Below are 26,078 nucleotides of genomic sequence, written 5' to 3'. Positions count from 1 at the left end.
GCCATTCTGGCCTCTTGACCTCGCCTCCCACTCTGTCTTTTCTCAGTAGAAATTGTGCGTTGTGACACTAATGGATCTCTCTGGCAATTTTGTCCTTTAGTAGTAACTGCACTAAGATGAAAAATAGCATACAACAAAACATCCTGGAGTGGCAGACTTATTAAAAATTGTGCAGTGCAGCTGGGCAACCAAAAAGAAAATTACTGTGCTGCGTTGCTCTGGGGCAGATGCTCCACAGAACCATATTGTCTATTTCTTAATGGCTGCTGTTTTTTTCCTGGTTCTGATGTACAAACAGGCTGCCTGGTGCCATGCCTCTCTTTGCACCATAGTTCTAAGGTGTGTGTGTGATGTCTAGCATTGTTTTTACATTGGAAGGATAAACATGCAATGTATGAAATGTTAGGAGAAATAATGCTTCTTTCTTACTTAACACCAGTCTTAAGGTGTCATTTTTTATGCACAGCTAGGTCCGGTAATCTTTGCAGATTTGGCTTTATGTCAAAATCCATAGTGGTAGCGCTAGAATGCCAAAAAGTAGCACAAAGAGGGGTTTGCGCTACTTTAACAACAATTTTCCAGCACAAAACACATTGCTGGAAAGTAAATACTTTATGAAAACTTTACACTACAGTTGGAAAGTGTATTATTGGTAAGGGCAGGTAAGTACCTACACCTAGCAATAGGCCACTAACCCTCACTTAGCTCCAGTTAGGTCTCAATAAGTTAAACCCAGCTCAACCCTTGGTAGCTTGGCAATGACTGACAAGGCTTAACTTAGGAGACAAGTGTGTAAAGCATTTAAAAATCACAAAACAGAAAATAAGTAGAACACAAAACAAAAAACAAATCCAACACCAATTTAGAAAAATAGATTATATTTTTATCTTTAAAATGACACCAAAATGATTATAATCAGATAAGGGGAAGCGGAGATACGAATTTAAGTAAAAATTAATGTGCTCTAACGCATAGAAGCAACTAGCACTCACAGGGTTAAAAAAGAAAACACTGGAAAGGGACAAAGTCCAGAGTTCAGGCCATCCACGATGTAACACTGTCACACTTACTTTCAGAAGTGTTTCTTGATTCAGGAAAGTGGTCCACAGCATCAGCCAAGGGTTCAGAGGCTCTGGTTTGCCTCTTGGGGGTCTGGGACTACAACTCCCACAATGCACCTCTTCAACTTATGGAGTTGCTCCAAACATCTCCAAACTTCTGGATCTTCTTCCAGAGGTCATTTTGTTTTGGGTCCTTGAAGTGTCCACAACTGGATTCAAGGTTCCAGAAGCTCTGAGTTGCTCCTTGGTAGTTGGGACTACAATTCCCAGGATACACATGGTCAGAATCCTGAAATGGCCACTGGACACTGGTCAGCTGGACTCTGCTTGAAGGACTTGATGCAGTGGAATTTGGGCAGCTGCTTTGTACCTGTAGCAAACAGGGAGTCCCTTTGTGAAGCAGTAAAAGACAGGCAAAGTTGTTTTAGTGGTGAAGCCCAAGTGTGCAGCTAGTGCAGTCCTTCAGAGTTCAGTGTTTAGGTGCAGGGCAGTCCTTCTTCTTCTTCTTTGTCTTATCCTTGTAGGGATCTGAGGTGTGGGTGCAGCTCTGCCATATTTATCCATGCTCCTGGGTGGAAAGCAGGGGAGGTCCCTGATTATACGATCACAGGCAGGCTCTTTCCCCCTTTGATGATGATTTCCTGGGAAAGGTGGCAAAATCATTCCCAGGGAGCAATATTCTTTCGAAATCCAACATGGCTGAAAGTGATTTTTGGAGGTTAGATCAGACTGAGCCTACCCAATGGTGTGGCTAAAAATCCTTATACACACCCCTCTCCTGCCCAACTCCTCATCTAATCAAGAGGGCACGTAATTGTCTGGGGTTGCAGGATATGAGTGAGGTGCTGGGCTGCTCCAAATGTCCTTCCCTGCCTTTGAAGACTAGTTTGTCTGCCATCCCCAATTCCTGCTTCGCCATCTGCTGAGGCAGACCTCCTCCCCAAGGCACATTCCTTGTGTTCAGCCCAGGCAACTTCACACCTCATCAAGGCAGCGTGGCCAGGCTGCCAGAGGCTGGCCAACCAGAGAAGGACACTACACAGCTGAAGTTGGCAACTTTCAGGTAGAGTTTTAAAACTCTGTACCTGAACTAGTTATATTAAATCCAACAATTGTAAGTTGTAGGCTTTATTATAACAATCAATTTGATACCAAACGTAAGGTACCTGACACTTCAGGGGACTTTGTTAATTAAAATAAAGTCTCCCCGTGTTAGCCCTTGGAGGCCACTCACTGCAGTGAGGGAAAACAAATGTGGCTATTTCACCTCACCATGGCTTATAAAACACCCAATCCTAGGGCCACCTAGGGCACACCTCAGGGTGACTTATATGTAAAAATAAGACAGTTTAAGACTTTGGAAGAACTTTTAATTCCAAAGTCGAATGTGCACATACCTTTCATTTAAAAGCAGCCATCAAGGCAGGTCTGCCTTTAAAATGACCCTGAACACTTCAGCAGTTCACCAATGGGTGCACTACCTATGCTGGGGTTTCTTAACCTACATGCCCTACCATATACCAGGGACTTATAGGTAGGTTGAAATAGCCAATTATAATTCGCCTAATTTGCACACCCGTTTTATAAAGAGCACAGGCTCTGGTACTGGTTAGCAGTACCTAGGGCACCATCAGAGTCAGGAAACCATCAGCAAAAAGTGAAAAATGGGGGCAAAAAGGGCCTCTGCAATCAGCCCTTTTTTCTCATGACTGCTTTGCTTCATTTTGCATGACTTTGCTGAGAAGTCTTGCTAAATCTGCTCCCTTTTTCACCCTGCAGAGATTGCAATAGGAAGGACCATTCTGATGGCAAAGTACTTAATGTACCACTCAATAGGAACTGCGTTTCTTAGCATGCACTTAACTACTTGAATGGGATGAGATAGGAAGGTGGCATCCTTTGGTACTTGTTGCATCACTTCAAGGAAAGGGGTTGATTGCATTGTGAAAGAAAATAATGTTACACAGAATCACTCAGAATTGAAGGAAAATTGTGTCTGCACAACATTTTGGGTTCCACTCAGTGGGAGTTGTGTCAAATAAGAATCTGGTGCAGTATATTACCCAGTAAGGTTTGTGTTATGAAAGGCAGTACTACCACACAGTACTTCCTTTCATTCAACAGGAACTGTATGAGAAAGAAAAACTTTGCCTGCATCTCCCTTCTGTGTCAACTCAAAAGTGATTGCTGTAGGCAGAAAAATCTGACCACAGAGCTTTTCCCAGATTACCTTGGATCATATGTACTAAAGTGCACGGCGCAAATCAGCATTATTTTTGAACAGCGCTTCTCTGTGACCTGATCATTCATTTGACATTGCAGCATATGTAGCCGTCTGCCACACCACAAAATGGCCATTTAAAATGATTTGCAGAAATCCTGCTTAAAATATATTAATAAGGCAGGATTCCTTCTGTGAATCCTCACAAATGACTGAGAATGTAATGATCAAAGTCTTTGAGGGGCAAATTACCTCCATCCCTGCATTTGCAAAATACTGACAATACCTACAAGGTACATGGGCTACAATAAGAAGGAGAAGAGCATGCATCAGCTCCTCTATGAGTATAAGCAGTCCCTGTCGGACAGCTTCTAATTTGCAAATAGATATCATCCTATTTCAGGTGTCAATACCCCATCATTGATTTGTGACTGCACTAACAGTCACAACCCATTGATACATATAAGGAGAATACCTCTTTCACACCCCTCAGTAGCTTACAATTGATGCTTTACATCCCATGTTGGGAGGAATATTACTCAACACAGCATTATCTGTAGGAGTCAGCCATGATTGGTAAACAATCATGTGTGTAGCAAGTCATTTGACTTTCCATCAGATTGCTGCCTTTTGTCTAGATTCATGCTCTAGAAATACAAAATGTGTGTGTGTATATTATTTATATATATATATATATATATATATATATATATATAACACAAAGGTATCGCCATCGCTACAGCCACTTACTCAACGTGTCACAGCAGGGCAGCGACCCCTTCAAACATTAATCCAACATTGTTTCAACCTCAAAGGAAAGAAAAATCCCTCGACGAAGAACAAACAGCCGTGACAGCGATAACGTGTTTATTGGCATAAAGAATCCTGTGCTAATTAGCACAATCATTGCTGGTAGTCCTTCATTTTTGTTGTTAGTTTAAATACGTGCACAAGTGAGTATGGCGTTTGAACCTGTGATCAAGGAACAAGTGCTCCGAAACGCGCCAGGAATCTTTATGCCAATAAAAACGTTATTGCTGTCACAGCTGTTTGTTCTTCGTTGAGGGATTTTTCTTTCCTTTGAGGTTGAAACAACGTTAGATTAATATATATATATATATATATATATATACTGTATATATAGCTTAGGTGGAGAGCAACTCTAGTATAGAGCATCCTACAACACCAGCAACACTCTAAATTTGCTCACCTCAAATACCTGTTTTTCTAACAAAGTTTTTAAGCGTAGGATTAGCACAGTACCATCCACACCAAGCTAGAAAGCAACATAGTCTTTTGCCATTTATACAGCAAAGTCTTTGAGGATAGGATTAGCACAGTGTCATCCACGGCAAGCTATAAAATGACAAAAGCTTTACACCACTCCAGGTGCAGTCTTACAGCTTTGGATAGGTAAAATACCATCCAAGCCAACCTGGAATAAGAAAAAGCAACCCCTCACATGTGTTTTGCTATCATTATAGCTCTTCAGAGAGCTTTAGCTTTGTCGAGCACACAGCAGCATCCAGTATAAGTCAAAACAATACCCTTTGATGCTTAGATTGACGCATAAATTATGCAAAAAAGAAGTGAGAACTCTGGATAGTTCCAAAGTTTAGGTGGAGAGCGACTCCAGTATAAAGCACCCTACAACACCAGTGAGCACAAGTTCTAGTTATCTTAGGGTGTGAGTTACAGTTACGTGCAATAATACTAAATGCTGAATTTCTATGGTTTTGTGTGAGTAAATTCAGAACCTAACTATAACATTCCTGTAGCCTTTGTTTTTTTTTAAGTGAATATATATATTTTTTTTTTTTCACTGAAAAAAACAAAGGCTACAGGGATGTTATGGTTAGGCTCACATTTTAAATGTACAAAACCATAGAAATTCACCTGTTATAGTTAGAGTTATCTCAAGTAACTACAACTTGTGCCCTAAGGTAGCTATAACTTGCGCACCCGCCATGCACAGTTTTTTCGTCAAAAATGTTACTTCAAATATTACATTGATATTATCAATGATGTTATCACAAATATCCTGAAGACCGTAATTTGTGGGGTAATTAGCAGTGCATGGCGAGGGCGCGATTTATAGTTACTTTAGGGTACAAGTTATAGTTACTTGAGATAACTCTAACAGGTGAATTTTTATGCTTTTGTACGTTTGAAATGTGAACCTAACTGTAACATGCCTGTAACCTTTGTTTTTTTCCAGCGATTTTCTATGTTTAAAAAAAAATCTATTTCCTAACAACGTCCCTTTAACCTTTTTCAGTGAATTTCTATGTTTTTTTTAAACATATAGTAATTTTCATCACTATACATTAATCCAACCACCGCCGCGCACGGGCTTCGGCCAGGCCCTGAGGCCAACCCCTTATAAGCACTCAACCTTGCACTGTGCACAGCCTTTGCCCGTGCAGTAGCAGGGGTTGCCCGCAAGGTATGGCCTGCAGTCAGTCCCTGCAGCCAACCCCTTATCCACCCAACGCTAATGTGCACACGGCCCTTTGGACGTGCTTGGGGGGAGTTGGCCACAGCCTATCCTGAATGTCCTGGGGAATGGCGATCACTGGGGAAGCAGGAGACACCACGTGGCCCCCCTGCACATATTTTATGTATAGCCCCGGGAAGGTGGTGGTCTCCAGGACGTGGGGGGCTGTGACCCCCCCGCACATAGAACAAAAATTGCACTGGGGATGTGGTGGACCCTGGGGCTTTAGGGGTCGCCGGGGAGGCCCCCACATTCAAAATTATAAATGCCCCCGGGACCTGCCCCACCCTGGGGCTTCGAAAATAAACAATCGCGGAGCCTGCTCTTTTTTTCTTTTTTGCTGTGACTTTCGTGAATTTGCGGCTACATGTTTTTTTAAATAATGCTTTTTAGCCCAGGAGGGGTCCCTCTGGGACACCAGCACCAGAGAAAAGGGCTCAGGGTGAAAATAGCCTGGCCCCTTTGCTTCTTTTTTAGCATTTTTTTTCTGGAGCTTGGCTGAGCTGAGTCCAAGATGGCTGCCAACACTTCCTGGCTTGAGGTGTTGGCAGCCAATCAGAGCTGTCCATTTCCCTGCACGAGCTCGTCTTTTTTCGTGAATCAATCTGAAGGATCCGCAGCCCTAGGTATACAAATGTATTTTCCCTTTAATAGCTCCAAAAGTGCTGAACGAATTTACACCAAATGAGCGAAGCACAATTTGCACACCAAACCCTAGCTTCTTGCCAAATCTGGTGTAATTCTGTCCATTGATTCAGGCTGTAATTGTGTCCAAAGGTCCTGTGAGAACTAACATAGGAAACACAACTTTTTTTGACCCCCATTTTTCTTCGCCCCCACTTGACAGATCACCCCAAATCTTTTTGTGGTCACAGCAAGAATCCCCAGGACACATTTTTGGGAAAGTTTTGTGACGATTCCACAATCGGTGCTGAAGATATAGGCAAGTGAAAAAATGATTTTTCTATACAAACATAGTCCTAACTATAACTACCTAGTGACAACTGCCACTAGTTAATATATATATGTACATATATATGTGTGTGTGTGTATATATATGTGTATATATATATATATATCTCAAGACCTTGTTGGTTGAAACGCGTTAGTGTTGGGGAATTCATCATTGAATAAACAAGAAATTTAAGAAACTCAAGAATCCTGCGAGTGCAGTGTTTGACTTTTGTCAATTTGTGGAAAATATTACACAGGGATTGGCCCTTCCCTAAACACGAGCACCGACTTTATGGAGCACGCCTGGAGAGGGCTATTTGGGAAGCATATATATATATATATTTTTTTTTTGCAATGAATAAAACAAAGGCGTTTAAATCTTAGTTTAGTTAGTTATAGTGATGAAAACGTTATTTATTCTTTCTAGAAGCCAAACTAAAACTACATAAACGTTAGAAATTATTAAGTTATAGTTATACCTTCAATTCATTACTACACACCACCTTTAAATCACTAAGTTTATTTACTATTTGAATACAAACCAAAGTTAAACAACTCAAACATTAGAAATTCTACAAGTATACCTTAAATTTATAATTTATGCAATACTTTCAAATTATGCACCTCCATATATAGTGTATTGAATTTGGAAACCACACTACATTAACTATAACTTGTGTCTTCTACATGCACTGCTTATACACTTTCATATTGCATCCCTTATACCATTTGAAATCATAGCAATTACAACAATGCTTATAACATCGCTAATCACATCATTTGAGAGAACGGAGTGCATGGCAGTTGTAGTTAATGTATTGTTAGAAATAAGTTATAGTTAATAAACTTTTATTCATTCTTTCTCAACATAACCAAACTTAAACAACACAAACATTATATATTCTAAAATTATAGTTATAGCTTAAATTTCTAATGCACACAACACATTTAAATTACTATAGCTTTATTTATTCTTTCAATACATGCCAGACTTAAAGTACACAAAAATTAAACATTTAAAAGTTACAGCTATACTTCAAATTTATCATTTATTCAAGGATACAAAAATTAAACATTAAAAGTTACAGCTATACTTTCAATTTATCATTTATTCACCACCTTTACATTATTATAACTAATGCTCCTTCATAGACACTGTTTTTATCTTGCTAACCACGCAACGATACTATAACTCACCACTCTAATATGCACTTGCAAGTGATGTGATATGAATGGTGCTATGATTCCAGATGGTATAAGTGATTTATTCTGAAATGCTATAAGCAGTGCATGGTAGAGTGGTGAGTTATAGTTACTGTTGTCCGTGGACCCGAAAAAAGATTTTCAAAGCCTTTGCATGAAGTAAAGTAACAAAAAGCAATACAAAGTTTTGCAAGGCTTTGTGCCACTTTGGGTCAAGGGGGGCATTATTTGGGTGTTGAAGCATCTATATTTTTTTACACAAACCCAATCTACAAAGACCAGACTTTGTGTCAAAATCTAATACCTCCTTGAAATAGGCACTAACAAAGAGAAATGTCTTCATTTATTAAAACATTCCATACATTGCTTGTGTGTGGCGCTGCAAAGCATACATACAATGTGTTGAATTTATCAGAAGTTGTCTAGGCATAGGATTTGTGCTGGAAGGGTATGCTTTTGGTACAAATCCTGTGCTAGACATCATACACTTCTGCACCGCGGAATGGTTGTACATAGCACAAGGAAGCCTTAATAGTGCTCCAACACAGAGAATCAGAGCAGCAGCAGGCAATTTTTTGATTGAGCCTACCAGACAGCATAGCTGTCTGTTTGAAAACAACATATTGTCAGCTTGCGAAGAACTTGGTACTTAATGCCCACCCAATGCTTCCCATTGGTTGCCTTAGTTGTCATTCTCATTTGCTTCTCTCTTATTCAATGGCTTGCCCTGTACAGCTTGTGTTTGTCCATCCTGTGTTTATCCCTCCCATGGAGCATACCCTCTTTACTTGTAACTTTCAACTGCTCACTTTTAGGGAACCATTGTTTTCTTTTTACTTAAGCACTGACAGTGTGAGTGAGAGTACAAGTAATTTCAAGTTGTCTCCATTGTGTGCTTCTTCCCCCCACACTCTGTGTTGTTGCCTGTCATCCGTGTGCTTCTGTTACCCCTGTGTTGCTCTCTCTTGCCTGTGTACTTCTCTCCCTCCCTTTCACTCCATATTGCAGTCCCACACATGTGTGCTTCTTCATATCCCAGGTTGCTCTCCCTTTATTGTTGCTTTCTCCTACCCGTCAACTCCATGTTGCTATGCTCCTCCGTTGCGCCATACCCCTTAGTTTTTTTTTTTTACTTGACCATTTATTTTAACTTTTTTTTTGTGAGGGCCAGACAGCAAATTGCTGCCAGCCCATTCGCTTTCTAAATAAGTGTGTTCTCTCTACTTCATGTAGGCATTTTTTTTGTTTTAATTGCGGATCCATCTTGGATTAGTACATTTAAAAAATGGCGCCTGTGTCAGGCACATATGTCATGATGACTGCATGCATGCCTACTAAAAGACACAGTGTCAGATTCCGCACACTTTTTTTAAACTTTTATTCATGCTGCACAGCCGATGCTGTACAGTATGAACAAAAAGCATTGACTTAGCTTATATGTTTCAAAGGTAACACCTATTGTCTTCCTCAATGCATATGAATAAATATGTCTCTGCCAAGTTCTAAATCAGGCCCCTAATGTCTATGGCTTCTTCCTACCTAGAAGGCTTCCAACTGAAAGTTGAGCAACATCATCAAACCATTTCAACTCCCGGCCTGTCAAATGTTGCGAAATTGTCGATGAATGCCTTTTCATCAAAAACTGCAATTATTTTGTCCCACATTTATGGGAGACTTATTGACTGGCAAACATTACTATGTTTTTGTGTTCACCTCTTGCTATCCACTCACATCCTTCCAAAGGCTTTTGTAAAGCTTCCTTTCATTACTATTATGAACCAGGGAAACCAATACCATTTACTCCCTCCCAGCAAAATCTAAACATATATTTCTGTTTTTAGCCTCTTCTTATTCTCACAGAAATGTCACAGCAACATTTAAAATGTATGATTGCGGAACAGTTGTACCTATGTATTCATCGCCCAGCAGTAGTAGTAAATCTCTTTATTTCAGCTAAAAGCCATAAAAGCAACCATAATAACAATAAAAGTCATGAATAGACTAAACTAAAAACCTATTTACAAATTTAATAGAATACATACATTTTAAGTTAACATTTCTCAACTGTCTAAAACCCACTACAACAATTTTAGCTTCAACAGTTAACCTTCAACAATTGAATCGTTCAGAAGGCAATTAATCACTAACAATAACACAAATGAGAACCACTTTAGAAGAAGGGCAGCTATTTGCCAGGACATGATGGATTAGAACCACCTAAGAGGGAGAGCTCCTTTGTTCTCAAGTTCCAAGCCGATTGTATATACCAGGAGACTGCAAGAATATTATTTTCACTTGTGTCACTTATTCAAATCCTACGCATCTCCTGGTAATTCTGCGCACCAAGAAGCCTACACAAGGGAACAATCCACTTTCTCCAGGGCTTCAAGTATTTAGGATAGAAAAAAAAAATGTGCTGTAGTCTTGTTGCCCGATGGCCAATACATCTAAGTACTTCTCTCTCGACCACTATTTATCCATTTAGCCATGACAGAATTCAACGGAATAATACCCAGCCTAAATTTTATATACATGTGTTTAGCCTTGGCTATCCAAGTTCTTTCCAAGTATTGTTCGTACTTGGGAGACCACTTATGATTTAAAAATTGCTCCAATATATTGCCCACTGTCTGATCACACCAAATCTGAGATAATACACCTTCCCAATATAATTACTTTATACGCTGTGATACATCTTTAGTTATTTTATGGAAGAAAGCCCATACCTCCTACATTTTTAACCACTGGCACAGATTCTTGACATGCTTGAGCATCGGAGTAGAAAAATCTTTAACTACCATGAGTAACTCTGACAGAGCATTCCCATATGAGCTCAACTCCTCAGATGCCTATAATCGCACCCAGTATAGTAACAGCTTCAATGATGTTACACACTGAATTTGGTTAAGAGCCAATTCATCACCCAGCAAATTTATAACCAAAGTAATCTGAATAAAAAGGACAATGACCTTCTTTTGCGAATCTCTCTGCCTCTCACCCAAGCCAACAGTGACTAATTCTAATTAAGATGTAGGTAACACAATCCTTTTTTAATATAAAAATATTTGCTTTTCCACTTTAAGCAAATGTGTACAAAGCAATATAAAAGGGTATATGAGACTTTCCTTTGCAGGTACACAAAACATAAAAAAACACACATAGAACCCACTGTAGCTAGAAGATGAAGAAACTTCTAAGTGTCAGCCAGGCATCTGCAATGGTTAGCTCTGGGAAAAGAAGTCAGCCAATCCCAGGTTAGTGATCATTGCTGTATTGCATCCATGTGGACGAGATCTGTTGGTATAATGCTGGGCGCCTCTTCCTATGTACACTGGTTCTTCCGCCAGGGCACACTTTTCAATTCCACCCCTCCCTGTATCCATTGCAAATCATTTTTACAGAGTAGGCGGTATTATGCATTCATACTATAATCGTCAAATTAAGGGTATGCTGCTTCACTGAATTATCCCTCTATATAAGGCTGGATAGGAAGCAGCACCGGCAAAAGGTAGTCCCTATATTTCACTAGTTGCATTAACAGTCTCACCATGGCCATGACATTCCAGACTTGCTCAAACCCCATTCCACTTTCTTGCGATCACCATAAGGGCTGTCTCCAATGGCTGGTATATCAGTTACCACTTCTTGACTCCCACTTTCTTCCACACCTAGGGCATAAATCCAAGAATGACAGGGTAGGCATCCATGGGAATGGGAACGCCCACCATTTACTTAATGGCTGCTAAGACCCCCTTCCATCGTATCTTCAGTTTATTATACAACCACCAATTTCACAATGATGGATTCACCCTTTCACTTTGTCCCCAGATTACTTTTAAAATTTTCTGAAAAATCTTTTTCAGCTTGCCCAGAGTCAAGTACCAGCCTATCACAATTTTGAAAAGGTACTCTTTGGCCCAGATTTATTAAACATTTGGCTGACATAAAATCACACACATTCTCACAAAGTTATTTGTTTTTCTGGAAATGTGCCCTTGTCTCAGGGCAAATAGCACTCAGTTACTTTGTATCAAGCGGTGTAACTTGAAGTGTACCTTGGACAGATCAGTGCAAACACCCATACGTTTTGACACAAAGCCCGCTCCACTAAGATAGGCAGATTGGGTTTCATGTAAAAAAAATAAAAAAAACTTCTTGAAGCAGGCACTAAAAAGGGGAAATACTTTCAATTTCCCAGACAACTCACACATTGCATTGTGCTGCAGTGTCCATCAAACAACCAATATGTGTGATGATTCACAGCTTGCCAAGATATATAGAATTTGTACTAGAAAGGTATGACTCCAGTACAAACTCCCATGCTAGACAGTGAACACTCACCCCAGCACCTTGGTGTGAGGCTAAATGTGGCCTAAAACCACCTTTTTATTGCACCTTAGGTCTTGCCTAAGACAGCACATGCAGTATGTTGCAAGATGTTTTGTTACCTCACAGTGGGGCTTAAAGCCAGCCGATTGCTAACCATTGGTTGGCCTCATTGCCTCGCTCATTTGTTTGCTTCTTATTCGATGGCTTGTGTGGGCTTCACTTACCCTGTCATGGGTTTGTCCCTCCTCTGGAGCATAGACATATTAATATGTCTTTTAACTGCTCTTCTTTTGTGCTACTTTTTTCTTTTTAGTGAAGCACTCTTGAAGTGTATATGCTTTCCAGCTATCTCGATCACATGCTCCTCAGACCCATCTCCATGTTGCACCTGTCTCACTGTGGGCTTCTTTACCCCCCTCGTCTCCATGTTGCTGTCTTGCCATGTGCTTCTGTGCTCTTAACCCTCTCCTGTCTCCATATTGCTCTGTCTCGCCCTATTCTGTGCTATGGATCCTCAGAATGATAATTAAAAATAATAAGGTAAAAATAAAGCATCCACATCATTTTGTAGGTGTGTACGATTGTTTTGCACGCAACTACAAAATGACATGGCAATCCATGACACAGCTTTTTAAAATTCTTTTGCCATGGTGCAATGAATCAGAGATGCAGCACGGCTAAAACTCATTGGCAAATTAAATAAATCCCAAAGGCAATACCTTTTGGCTTTGCCAGTGCTTGTTAGTAAACACAGCTCTGTGATGTTTTCTCCCTTTTCCACAATGCAATGCAGCATGTTTGGTTTCTGAGCCACATTGCCCCACACTAAATTTCAGCAGGTGTGTTGGAATACCATGTTGCTTTCCTCTATCGCTCAATATTAATGCCCATTTCTTATGTGGCATTGACCTACGCAGGACAGCCTCCTTTCACTTCCCTCAGAGGGACATCGAGTAATTTATATAGCCCAAACACAAGCCCTCTAGTACACTTGAAGGTACTGACCAGTGTCTCAAAGGATGTTTTCTGTTACACTGTTCGACAGAAAGAAGTGAGGGGTCCTTGTTCACATACACCCAAAAGAACCGGGGCAACTAATTCCACTAGTACATATGTTTATTAATGTAAACTCGCCTGAATGAAAAAAAATTCTAGCTAACGGGTTAAGAATTTTCAATTCTATTAAGGAAACGGAGACGAGGATTATGCTTTCTCTTTCTTTACTGAAAATTCACAGCAGCCAATTAAAACACATTAAACAAAAAACATCATTTCCCAAGATGCTCTATTGTATAAATCACATGCACCAATCACATACAGTGACCTTAGTCCATAAAAGCCATAACTTCAAACGTCATATCCTCTTTCTTTGCTTTAACCAGAAACTGTAACTCCTTTCCCACGGCCTCAAAGTCTTAGATGATACGAACTCTCATCCAGGAAGGGAAAAACCAACGAAGAATAGACCAGACTGAACTTCAAGTCGGCTTTCTTAAAACGTAGACATCCGGATGGAACGAACTTCAGGAATTCTTCTGATCCGTTCCTAGGAAATAATAATAAATACCAGCCGGTAATATTTTCAAACTAAATGGTACAAATCCACTTAAAATCCTTTAAATTTCATTACCCAAAATAACAACTGGGAGGGTATCAATGAATTAAGCTTTAAATGCAATACAAATTACCATTATTCATGAAAGGGTGGGATAATCCTCGCCTCCGTGTCCTTTATAGAATTTAAAATTCTTAACGCGTTAGCTAGAAAAATTTTCATTCTATATCAGGACCGGAGGCTCGGATTATGCTAGTTCAAAGCTGACCCATAACAACAGAGGCCACATCTAAAACAGGTTTAAAGTAAAACTTACGAAAAGTACTCTCAGACGACCAGTCTGCAGTTTTCATAATGTCTGTTAAACTGGACCCTAACGTAAATGACTTAGAGGCCATGGCTCCTCTTACTGAATGAGCTCCGAAATGGCTAGTATCAATGCCTGCTTCATTCATAAGCCATCTTAACCATCTCGCAAGAGTGGCAGAAGCAACCGGTTTAAAAGGTTTCTGCAGTGCAATTAAAACTTGCCCATTCATGTCTTGTCTAAACTCTTCTGTAGTTGTTTCATAATCTTTAAGGCATTGTACCACACACAATTTTGAAACCAAGGATAAGTTACTGACCTGCAATTGTTCTTAGTTCTTCTGGAAATAATAAAAGTTACTCCCTCCGGAGAGTAATGCCTCCCCGATAGATCTAGAGCTCTAACATCTGAGACTCTTTTGCATGAAATTAAACATAGTAACATAGCCAGTTTAGCTGACAGTTGTTTCCGGGACAAGTATTTGTTACTGGGCCAGGAATCCAAGAATTTCAACACTATATTTACATCCCAAAGTACAGAGTACTTAGGTTGAGGAGGATTCAAAAATCTGATACCCCTTAAGAGTTTACATACTAGCGGATGCTCACCTACCTGCTTTCCATCAATAGGTGTATGACCTGAAGAGATTGCCGATCTAAAATTATTGATTGTCCTATAGGCTAAGCCTGAAGAGGCTAACTCAGCCAGAAAATTAATAATCATATCAATACCTGACTCCATGGAATTAAGACCTCTTCCATTGCACCAACTAACCCATCTACGCCATGCAGAAGCATATCTCTTGTGGGTACTATTTGCCCATGCTCGCTTGATAAAACCTTCAGCTTGTTGCGAAATTCCTGGGGCTTTCCATCTTGCCCTGAAACCCTCCAAGCCATCAGAGTTAGATTCCCCGATACAAGTAAGGGATGTTGATGGCCCTCCGGACTGAGCAAGAGGTCCAGACGAGGAGGAATGAGCAATGGCTGTGCACATGCTAATTGAAGAGCAATAGGGAACCACGGCTGAGATCTCCACAACGGGGTCACCAGAATCAGTTCTGCCTTCTGTCTCCTCACTTGAGCCAGGACTCTGGGTATCAAGAGAAATGGAGGGAATGCATAACCCCGGAATGAGTGCCAATTCTGTAGGAAGGCATCCGTTGCTGAGGCCTGAGGATCTGTCCTCCAACTGAAAAATTTCAGAATCTGGGTGTTGAGGCGGGACGCAAAAAGGTCTATCTCGCAGAAACCCCAGACTTGAACAATCTGTTGAAAAATCCGTGGATCCAGCTTCCAATCGCGGGGATCCGTCAGATACCTGGAATTCCAGTCTGCTACTATGTTCTGATCGCCCGGGAGATACTTTGCCAATACCACTAACCTATTCCTTGGCTATCTCCGCCAGAATTCTGGATCGCGTTCCCCCCAGTTTGTTCACATAGCGTACTGCCGAGATATTGTCCATTCTCAGAAGAATGCAACAGTCTGTCCTGCTCGGGGATAAACTCTTTATTGCGAAAGACCCCGCCAAGAGTTCCAAGCAATTTATGTGTAAATCTTTCTCCGTTGATGACCAACGACCCCCTGTCACCATCGAGCCGCAACGAGCTCCCCAGCCCCACTGGCTGGCGTCCGACTCTATGACAACTTCTGGGTGAGATCCGAAAATGGCCCTGCCATTCCATGCTTCCATGTGGTGAAGCCACCACTGAATCTCTTCTTTGACCTCTGAAGTCAGAGGAACCTGGGCTGAGTAACTTAGACCCTGTCTCAAATACTGGATCTTCAATCTCTGGAGAGCTCGATAATGCAGGGGTGCAGGAAATATTGCTTGAATGGATGAGGCTAATAGTCCCACCAAACGAGCAATGTTCCTTAGAGAGATATTCGGTCTGAGCAATGCCACTCTCAACTCTCTCTTGATGTTGCGAATTTTTGAAGCTGGAAGTATCAATAGGGAGAGGATTGAATCTATCCTGAAACCCAAAAACTCTATAGTTCAGGATGGTTTCAACAATGACTTCTGCGCATTCATAAGGAAACCTAATTCCTGTAGTAAAGTGACTGTCCAGTTCAGATGTGTCAGTAACGTCGATGAATCCTGCGCCATCAGTAAGATGTCGTCCAGATATATGATAAGACGAACACCCTTGGTTCTCAGCCATTCCACTACTGGTCTCAAGAGTTTTGTGAAACACCTCTTGGGATTGGGAGAGACCCAATGGGAGAGCCGTGAATTCTAGGCACTGACCCTTCCACTGGAATTGAAGAAACTTCCTGTGGGGGACAAAAATCGGGATTGAGAGGTACGCGTCCTTTAAATCTAAGCGAACCATCCAATCCCCTTCTAAGAGGATGTCTCGCAACATGTGAATCCCTTCCATCTTGAAGTGTCTGTATACAATCCAAGAATTGAAGTCTTTCAGATTTAGTACTAACCGGTGAGCACCTCCTTTTTTGTCTACTACAAAAATAGGATTGCAGAATCCGGTAGGGTGAGGGGTTGAATAAGTTACTGCACCTTTGTCTAACAATGCTTGTACCTCTAGATCTATAAAATTCTGACTTGATTGGGAAAAACACATGTTTACCAGAGGAGTATGCTGAAAAGGAGTGTTGAGAAACTCCAGGCGAAAGCCTGACACTGTCTGAATAACCCAAGGATCTCCTGAAATCTCTCTCCACTTGTGTACAAACAGTCTGACTCTTCCCCCAAGAATAACCTGAGAATGGAGAATAATTCTTACCGGTAAAGGAGGCATCTTGGATAGCTCCTTGTTGGCCTCTATGGTATCCCCTGCGGAATCTGGATCTTCCTCCACAGGGTCGTGAAGGATAGAACGTGGAGTCTGCTTGATCTCCGGACCAGTTACCTCTACCCCTCGGGTAGTAATTTTGGGGACTGATAAAGCCACCTCGGCAGGGCATTCGTCCACCGTAACGCCCAGCCCTGGTAAAAAGGCCCCTTCTAAATACTTTTTTAAGGGACAGTTGCGCCTTGTCCAAGGTCGAAAAGGCAGAGCAAAATTTGGCCAGTTCTTTAATGAAGGATGAGCCAAAAAGGAGACCTTCTGCTGCCGGTCCCGCTTCAGATGAAGCCAAGTCTACAAGTTTAGGGTCCATCCTCATTAGTATGGATTTCCTGCGCTCAGTGGAAATAGCACAGTTAGTGTTGCCTAAAAGGCACTCTGCTCTCTGGGCCCATCCCAATAGAACATCAGTGTTCACTGGTGAGCCCGATTCCTTGGAAGTGGTAGCCAAATCTAATATTTTTGTCAATGGGCCTGACATATCTAGTAATTTGTCTTGACATAGGCGCCAGGATCTGTCTAGACCCTTTTTGGGGTCCTTCGCATACTTCTTCAGGAAGGTAATCATTGTGGGGTCAATTTCGGGAGTTTCCGCCACATTATTATCTAGTTCCGGTCTGGGGCATTCCGCCTTGAGTCTGGAGCGCACTTCTTTATCGAAACTTTTCCTTAAGTTAGCGTGTACATAGAGTGCTACCTCAGGAGTTGGCAGCCAACTCGAAGATCTAGGATGTATTATCTCTGAGGGGTCAAAATCTAAAATTTGAGGTGTAGTGGGGGATTTTTTTGATTTTTTACTAAGGATTGGGGCGGTAATGTCGTCCGAATCAGTGTCATCAGAATCTTCAGAAGAAGAGGAATTACGATGAGAGCTATAATTGTGCTCTGCGCTTCTTTTTCTGCGTAGCTTGTCAAACATGTCTGCATGCAATTCTCCAACAGGGTTCTCCTGTGAGACGTTCTTAGATTTTAATTTGGATTTTTTAGGGACTGGCGTAGCAGTATCTTCAGAGGTGGAGGGGGGGTCCCCGGTCATCCAACCCTGCGATTGGGCATATTCTAATAACTGCCCGGAAAAAGGGCCAAGTGCTCTTGTCAGAGTGTCGTTAACCGACTGTTGCACCCTGGAGTCTAGTGCTTCGACCAGATTTATCTCCAGTTGGTTGTCAGTATCATCAGGGTAGAACCCTGCATCCTGGTCGCTCCATTGAGCCATAGTAATACTATATATATAAGACCAGAAGTCAATAAGTATAATAAAGGGGGAGTAAAAATACCCCAGCAGGCGTTTTTTAGTAAGACTAAAATATACATATATACTTAAAAACCACAAGGGAGACCAAATATATATATATATCAAAATGTGTATAATCAAATTAAATAATATATACTTCTGTTTGTGGAGGAAGCTGCCTGCATCAAAAGCTTACTTCACTCTAGGCCAAGCCTGATTCTAATTTTACAACCCAGTAGGATTTAGATTTTTTAACTGGGCGTCCGGGAGGAGGTGATTTTATAACACGAGGCAAGCTCCGATGCCTCGCGCGCTGTCCAAATACGAACCAATCTCCAGAAATGTCAAATGGAAGTGAGATCGGTTCGTAGAGGGCGCGCGTGCTTGGCAACCCCGGTTGCCAGTGAAAACAGACAGCGCGCAGTCCTCTCCCGGCTTCTCTCCACAGAGTAAAAATCAATAAATACAATTAACTCGGCGGGAAGCCGATAAACAGAATATAGCAATCTGCGGGGCGCGCGGACTCGCGACGCGTGCACCGATTAACAAATTAACTTAAATACATATTATAAAATAGATATCAACATTGTACTCGAATAAAGTGAAAAGTTACTTATCTGCTGCGAAGCAGCAAAGAAAGAGGATATGACGTTTGAGGTTATGGCTTTTATGGACTAAGGTCACTGTATGTGATTGGTGCATGTGATTTATACAATAGAGCATCTTGGGAAATTATGTTTTTTGTTTAATGTTTTTTAATTGGCTGCTGTGAATTTTAAGTAAAGAAAGATAAAGCATAATCCGAGCCTCCGATCCTGATATAGAATCAGAGATATGTGCCCCTGAGTATATTCATAGCTTCTACTGCACATCTGTCATCTCAAAATGGGAATTATGTTAGAAGCCATCAAAACGCACTCACTCAGCAAGAGAAGTCCCTGTCAATCATCACAATTACAGGTACTCATTTATAGCTGAAGAACTGGTGCTTGCTGACCCTGGTAAACCATATGCCGACAGCGGTATCCAGTGCCTTTTACTAACCACTGAAACATAACTGAACAACAAGAGGAGCTTCTAGATAATCTTATAAATGCATGTTTTGCTAAATATATTTGAATATTTTTGTAGGTTGGACTAATCACTTTTTTTTCTTTGTCCCCTTTGTGCAGGGAGATTCTGGTGGCCCACTCTCATGCAAAGTGGGTGACAGCTATTACCAAGCGGGAATCGTCAGCTGGGGGGATGAGTGTGGATCCCCGAATCGGGTTGGTGTCTACACTCAGACCAGTGTATATGCAGCATGGATTGTGGAAAAGGCCCCTGAAGCAAAAATATCCTGTCCCACCATTGATTTCACACCAGCTGCAGAACCAGAGGGTGGGTGTATGGGTGCAGATGGCGTCTTTCATGAAAATGGAGCATCTTCCTTAGCCCTGGCGGCTGCCTCGGTACCATTGTATTTCTTGACTGTATACCTGCTCAGTGCCCTGTAAATAGTCATTCTGTACTAGGGTCTGTGAGCAACCTGACGGGATGGGCGTAGATGCAGAGAGACTACAGATTAATGCCAAGACTTGTTGATTCAACAGCAGAGACAGAGTGTACTGGAAAAATCTACTCCAGAATAATATGTGCACTGCTGGGAATGGGCCACTCACAGTTCGCTGTGTGAGAGGAAATGGAAGAGAGACTAGGAAGTGGAAAAGGACATAAAGGAGCACAAAGCCGCTAACCAAAACACCGGAGAGAAGCTGAACCTACTGTCATAGTTAATAGTTTGATTGAGAGAACTGTACACATTCATTTCATGAGGGGTGTTGATGGGAGCTGAAATCGAGTCAAGACATCACTGCAAGATGCAGCTTTATGATGTAGGAGGTACCTATAGCTGGAAAGTTTGTTTTTCAGATTTTGTTTTGATGCAGGCAAAAACAGAAAAGGTGTGACTGACAGCACATGAAATAATGAAAGCAATGCACTCTTCTCTCGAAGTTGTATCAACATTGATTATTGTGCCCAACATAAGGAGACTCACATATCTTTCTTTCACCTACCTTTCCAATGTCAATTATCAGCCTTTTTTCTCTGTCATTTCTGGCTTTTTGTCTTTGCTCATTACCTCTCCTCCTGAACCACCAGCAAAGCCGTATTCAGAGTCTACACCACAGAGTGGCACAGTTTCACTTGGCAAGTCGTGCCATGACTCCTAATATTCATTTGTAACACATTTCTGTGTCTTTGGTCCTATTTATAGGTTCTCAAGCTGTATTCCACGACTGAGCATGCAGCCTGTGGTACCTCCTATTTCTATGTTTCTAGGCTCTTGCACTGGTAAGCTGTGCACTGTTCACCTGTACAGCTGCTTCAGGGCATGCGGCACAGCGTTGGCGTACCCCTGCCTGGACCATCTAAGGAGGCACCACTGCACAGATGTACTGGCAAATAGACAAGACTGCACCACTTAATAAAAGACTGCTGTGCCTTTAATCCCCCTTGTTTAAATGAAGTCGCTCAGCTCATTAAATAAGTTATGGGTAATGTTTGGGTACTTTTTGAAACAATGCCTGTCTGTGATCTAAATGGCTGGAGGGGTAGAAACCAGCAACATTCCAAGTGGGAGTGGGAGCTTCTTGAGTTAACCCTCAGATTCTGGTTCAGTTACATCATGGTGCCTGATAAGGGACTGGCTAGTTTAGCATGGTGCTGGCTAGGAGGAGTAAGGGAGAAATCATTGGCAATGAGATAGGCTCCCAAATATGGACATTTAGATTTCAGTGGAATGTCCCAGTAGTGGCAGAGTTTTATTAGTGTGGGCTCTTGGAGGCTGTTTCACCAATGTGCTATAGGGCACTAAAAGTGATATCACACACCTTTGTCCTGATGACATCACAGGTCCCATATTTAGCACAGTATGCACAGTATCACTAGTTTTACAGAACGGCAACAAATGTATGCATCGGTCCTCAGTGTTCAATCTGCTTTATTCTTACTGCTAAGTGAACGGTAGGTCGTAACTCGCGAGAGGTGATGCAGGGCTTGCAATCATAGTTTCACCTGTTGCCCATGCAACGGAAGGGGAAAAGTTAATTGGATTTCCTTAAAACCAAATGTTTAACATATGTTACAGCATGATTATCACAAAGGGCCCAAGTCCCAAAGCAGTAGAATATCTATGCATCGTATATACCCCAATGTAATTTGCAGACATTTACTCTTTTTTAGGATTTACAGAAATCCAAGGACTTTACCTCAGAAATCTGCACAAGTAATACATTTCCAGTTGTTCGCCTACACTCAACAGTAGATTATCCCGTGGTGGGAATATGTATTTACACATTGTACTGTTTCCCCTTTTTTCTCCTTGTGATAATCATTTCTCCCCTTAGAGAACAGTGCTCCACTGCACTAGCTAAAACTATGTAATTGCTAAGAATATTTTACAGCCATACTTGCACAATTACTCCGCTCATTTACATTGATAAAATTAGGTGCACCAACATGGTGGAAAATGCCTTGGGATGTTGCTAACATACACCAAGGTGAGATTTTAGAGGTTTCCTACAAAGCAATGCCTAGTATCTAATATCCTGGATATACCCATTTTCTCACCCCTTTTCTTGACACGCTACTGTGAATAATTACATCATGTTGGTGGATTTCGCACAGTAGTGAGTGAAATTTGTAAAAGTAAAATTCTACAAGTACTGATTTTGTGAATCAGAAGTTTGAATTTACGACAGAATATTACTCAATTTCAGAATGTAAGCTACAGTTGGGACAGCAAAAGGTTTTCTGACTCCGACGTAAAGTCACAAAATTCAAACATCAATTAATTATAACTTTTTATTGAGGCGTCAAACTAGTGAAAGATATTACAACCTCTTTGAAAGTATTCCTACAATTTGTTTGATCAACATTTCTTCAATAGGTACCACACCTTATGTGGGGCTGCTACTTATGGATAAGAGTAGCTTTTTGTAATTATTTTGAAGCACGTTTGGACCTTTTGTCTTGTGGACACCTATTACACACAGAGCCACCAGTTAGGTACAGCATATTTCTAATTAGGAAGTAGTGTTTTACACACTGATAAACATATCACTTTCCATAGATATTGTGACCCGTTTATTACCTCTTCCACTGTGCAAGTTAAGGACAGCCCCCCCCCCCACAAAAAGGAATGTTCACCAACCTAAGGAAATCTAGACTGACCATAAATGTCTAATATAATCTAGAGTCCTTGATGCCATATATTTTTCCACGCTCAATTTTATTTGCAGTTTGTACCCAAATAAAACAATTTCACCCAAAAAATGTATCTTGATGCATTGGAATTTCAGAAAATGAATTCTCATTTCATAGGTGAAAGTAACAGAGCATGTGCAACGCCAATGTCTGTGAAAGGTACCTATAACTGGAAAGTTTGGTTTTCAGATTTTATTTTGATGCAGACAAATTTATCACAGTTATTCTGTTCAATTGTCTATGTTTAAATATGTATAGACTTATGGGTAGATTTATTTACACATTGCAGTTAAGTCCTGTTACTGTTTTAAAATGAAATCAAATACACGATGCCAAACATACTATTCTGTCAGGCAAGCCTTACTAACTTGTAAAAGTATTCATAGTGTGATTATTAGAAATGGGGGTGGGGGTTTTGAAGAGTATTTGGAGTCCCTTCCTTTTTGACACATACTCCTCGCTTGGATGTAAATGACAAACATGTTAGTGATGGCCCATTAGAGAGGGGTTTAGTGATGCTCATTTTTTTTAACCTAAAATAAAGCCCTATTATCAGCGTAATGCTTCTTTTAGCCAGAGCCTAGGGCTTCCCTGGGGTCACTTGAGGCCCCTCTAAGGAGGCCCTCCCCCCAGCTTGAAGAACTCTGTTCTAGAATGACATTTTGATCATGGGAGAAAACAAAAATATTCATGATTAATGTCTTAAAAATGTACTGTGTATCTTGAGAGTATGGCTTGACTCCAGAACATTCAAAGTGGAATTTTGCTGCACATAAATTTAATTATATAGGGCACGAAGTGAGTTGTAAAAGGATTAGACCTAAGCCAGGGTTGTTACAAGAAACTGCTGAAGCACTATCTTCCACTAATAATGATGAATTAAGGTCCTTGTTAGGATTACTTGAATACAATTCAAAATTTGTTGAGTATTTTGCTGAAAAAAACACAGACTGAGACATTTGTTGGAGAATGGAGTCACGTCTGAGCTGTTGTATTCATGTCAACAGGAACCGTTGTCATTGAAAAATGATTTATGCGATGCTAATCTCTTACATCGCTTTGATCATACCTTGCAAACCTTCCACACAAGACACTAGTTGCAAAGGGTTGGAGGCTGTGGTAAGTCAGAAATACTATAATGATAAGGAAGTGACGGTTGCATTTGCTTTTAAAGCCTTGTCTCCAGCTGTGACATGGTACTCTGTAATCGAGAAGGAGTCCTTGACTGTGGTATGGGGACTAGAACACTTTAGGTAATTTGTTTGGGGATCACATGGTCGTGTAAAATGTGACAAACTTTTTATCAATGTTTTAACCAAATTGGGAATACTAAATGCTACTTCAAAGATTGCCAAATTTTTAGTGAGATTCCTGGACTATGATTATAGTGTACCATAACTTCCTGGAGTACACAACAGAGTTGCAGATTGCTTAAACAGTTAGTTAGCTTTGCCATTGGAGGAGGTTTCTCAGGAAAATACAGAAGATGTTAGTGTGGCAAGGTTACATGATGAAGCATTGAATGGTGTTTCAAAAGAGGAATGGATTACATCTAGAGATGGATTCGAGCTTTTAAAGGAATTGCATGATTGTGTGATGAATGGTTGACCTTCCAAGTGCAAGTTGGACTCTAATATTAAGGGCCTCTTTTACAAGAATCTGACACATTGGCATCTTTACGTCAGATTTCTTGCGCTTCCCGCACATCCCCTAACGACGCCATGGATGCACTGTATTTACAATACAGAGCTCAATGGCGCACATTTTCACAGATGCGTCCGAAATTCAGACGCATCTGTTGGCACTAAACTCATGCATTGCTGGAGTAGTGTTGTTAAACTAATGCAACTCAAGCAATGCGACAAGTCTCCCATAGGGTAAACCTCGGCGTCAATTTTATGCATGCTCTGAGCAGGAGGTAAATATTTGACACAATGAAGTCACAGAATGACGCAGTGAAATTTTGTCTATTTCACTGCGTCAGTTCTACATGGCTTTTCCTGTAGGGACTCCTACCCTACATGCATTATACCTAGCACAGGTATGTGACACAGGGCTTGGCAAACTGACGCATTGGGCCCAATGCTTCAGTTTGTAAATATGGAGCAGTGCAATGCACTGCTAACGCCACTGCTGCGTCAAAATAAAATTATGCCGCGGTGGCGCAAAGGGCTTGTAAATGCTGGTAAAGCATTTTTGGGAAGTTCACAATGAGTTATCAGTAGAGGATGGGACTCTTATTAGCGGATCTAGGATGATTCCTTCAAACTTCAACTTGAGATGTGAAATATTGGAATTATGTCACAGAGGTGATTTAGGAGTTGTCAGAAGTAAAAGGTGGAGTGGTCTTCTAAAATTGTGAGAGATAACATCTTGAAGGCACAAATTAGGTATAAGAAGAGGTTTGATAAGAAGATACGGTGCACCATGGCGCAGGGCAGGGGGCAATAGCATAAACATTTTTGGTGCTATTGATGTACCTGTTCAGGGTTAGCACCAAAATTTTGGCACTAACCCTGAACAGTACACAAGGGCCCATTGTAAACAATGGTGTGCCCCCTTTTAACGCCTGCTTTGAGCAGGCGTTTAAAGTGCTGCAAAAAATGACGCGAAGAAATCTTTTGGATTTCTTTGCAGCTTTTTTTCACCCCACCCACGGGGAAACACCACCTTTGCATACATTATGCCTGGTGCAGGCATAATGTAGCACAAAGAGTTACAAAGTGGTGCAATGCATGCATTGTGCCACTTTGTAAATATGGTGCGGGGAAAAGGCCACCTTAGCACCACCTTACCTTAAAAAAAAAAAAGACGATAAGGGGGTGCTAAAGAGGCGCCAGGCCCTCTGAAATCAGGGCCTGTGTGGTTTCGGATATCCTAGAAGTTGAGGAGGTATAAACCAATGCTGCCAAACTCAGCAATGGCAAGGTGTAATGCTTTAGTAGATTTGCAGTTTGTAATTGTGAGCTTGATGAAGAGAGATGCGAGGGAAAGGAATGAGAATTTAAAGGAATGTATGTGGTTGTTGGATGAGCAAGGAATTCAAGGATGAAGGATGATCAAGAAGGTTGTAGTGAAAGTTCACGTATGAGCAACTTTAGTCTTACATGATTACCTCATGAATTACCTTCATGATTAGATAATTTGTAATTATAAAACATGTAAGTCAATATGCAATGAATTTGTAACTTCATAATGAGTTGCGCTGCTGTCTGTGAACTGTTTTGGAAGGATATCAAAATATTCCACTTATCTTTAATGCTTTTTTTGCTGAGTTTGTATTTGGGCTTTGTGTTGACAGCGTGACTATGTTTGTGCTCTCCTGTCTGTGCTGTTCACGCAAAATGGTTCTATTAGAATGTTGTGATTTGAACCTGGGAATCAGTTGCTGTACTTGGCTTGGCAGTGGCAGTTCTGCACCAAGAACACAATAAATTTACTTTTACTTCCAATTTCGTGTGATTTTTCACTGAAACTCCTTAATCCATCATGGTATTTAGAACACAAGGCCCCACAAACACGCTTTCCGCCATCTTGTTTTTGAAGCAACAGTCGCATGCCTGCCAAGGTGGGCCATTTTGCTGGAGAGAGTGTGCGACTTTCCGGCTTTATTGAGCAGTTTATATTGCATCCCGTAAGTTGGCAATTGAGCACCTT

General features: G+C 41.1%; 1 protein-coding gene across 1 annotated transcript in view; it reads left to right on the top strand.

Moving 5' to 3' along the window:
- The window catches only part of PRSS8 (serine protease 8), a 130,237-nt gene extending 104,364 nt beyond the window's left edge, over positions 1-25,873 (top strand). The window contains exon 6 of the mRNA XM_069244213.1: positions 19,346-25,873. Coding sequence (XP_069100314.1) covers positions 19,346-19,669 — 324 coding nt within the window. The 3' untranslated portion in view covers positions 19,670-25,873. The remainder of the gene's footprint in view (positions 1-19,345) is intronic.
- Positions 25,874-26,078: the final 205 nt, after the last annotated feature.

This window comes from Pleurodeles waltl, chromosome 7 (genome assembly GCF_031143425.1).
Source record: "Pleurodeles waltl isolate 20211129_DDA chromosome 7, aPleWal1.hap1.20221129, whole genome shotgun sequence".
Classification (NCBI taxonomy): domain Eukaryota; kingdom Metazoa; phylum Chordata; class Amphibia; order Caudata; family Salamandridae; genus Pleurodeles; species Pleurodeles waltl.
This window is presented reverse-complemented; position numbering and strand designations above follow the sequence as displayed.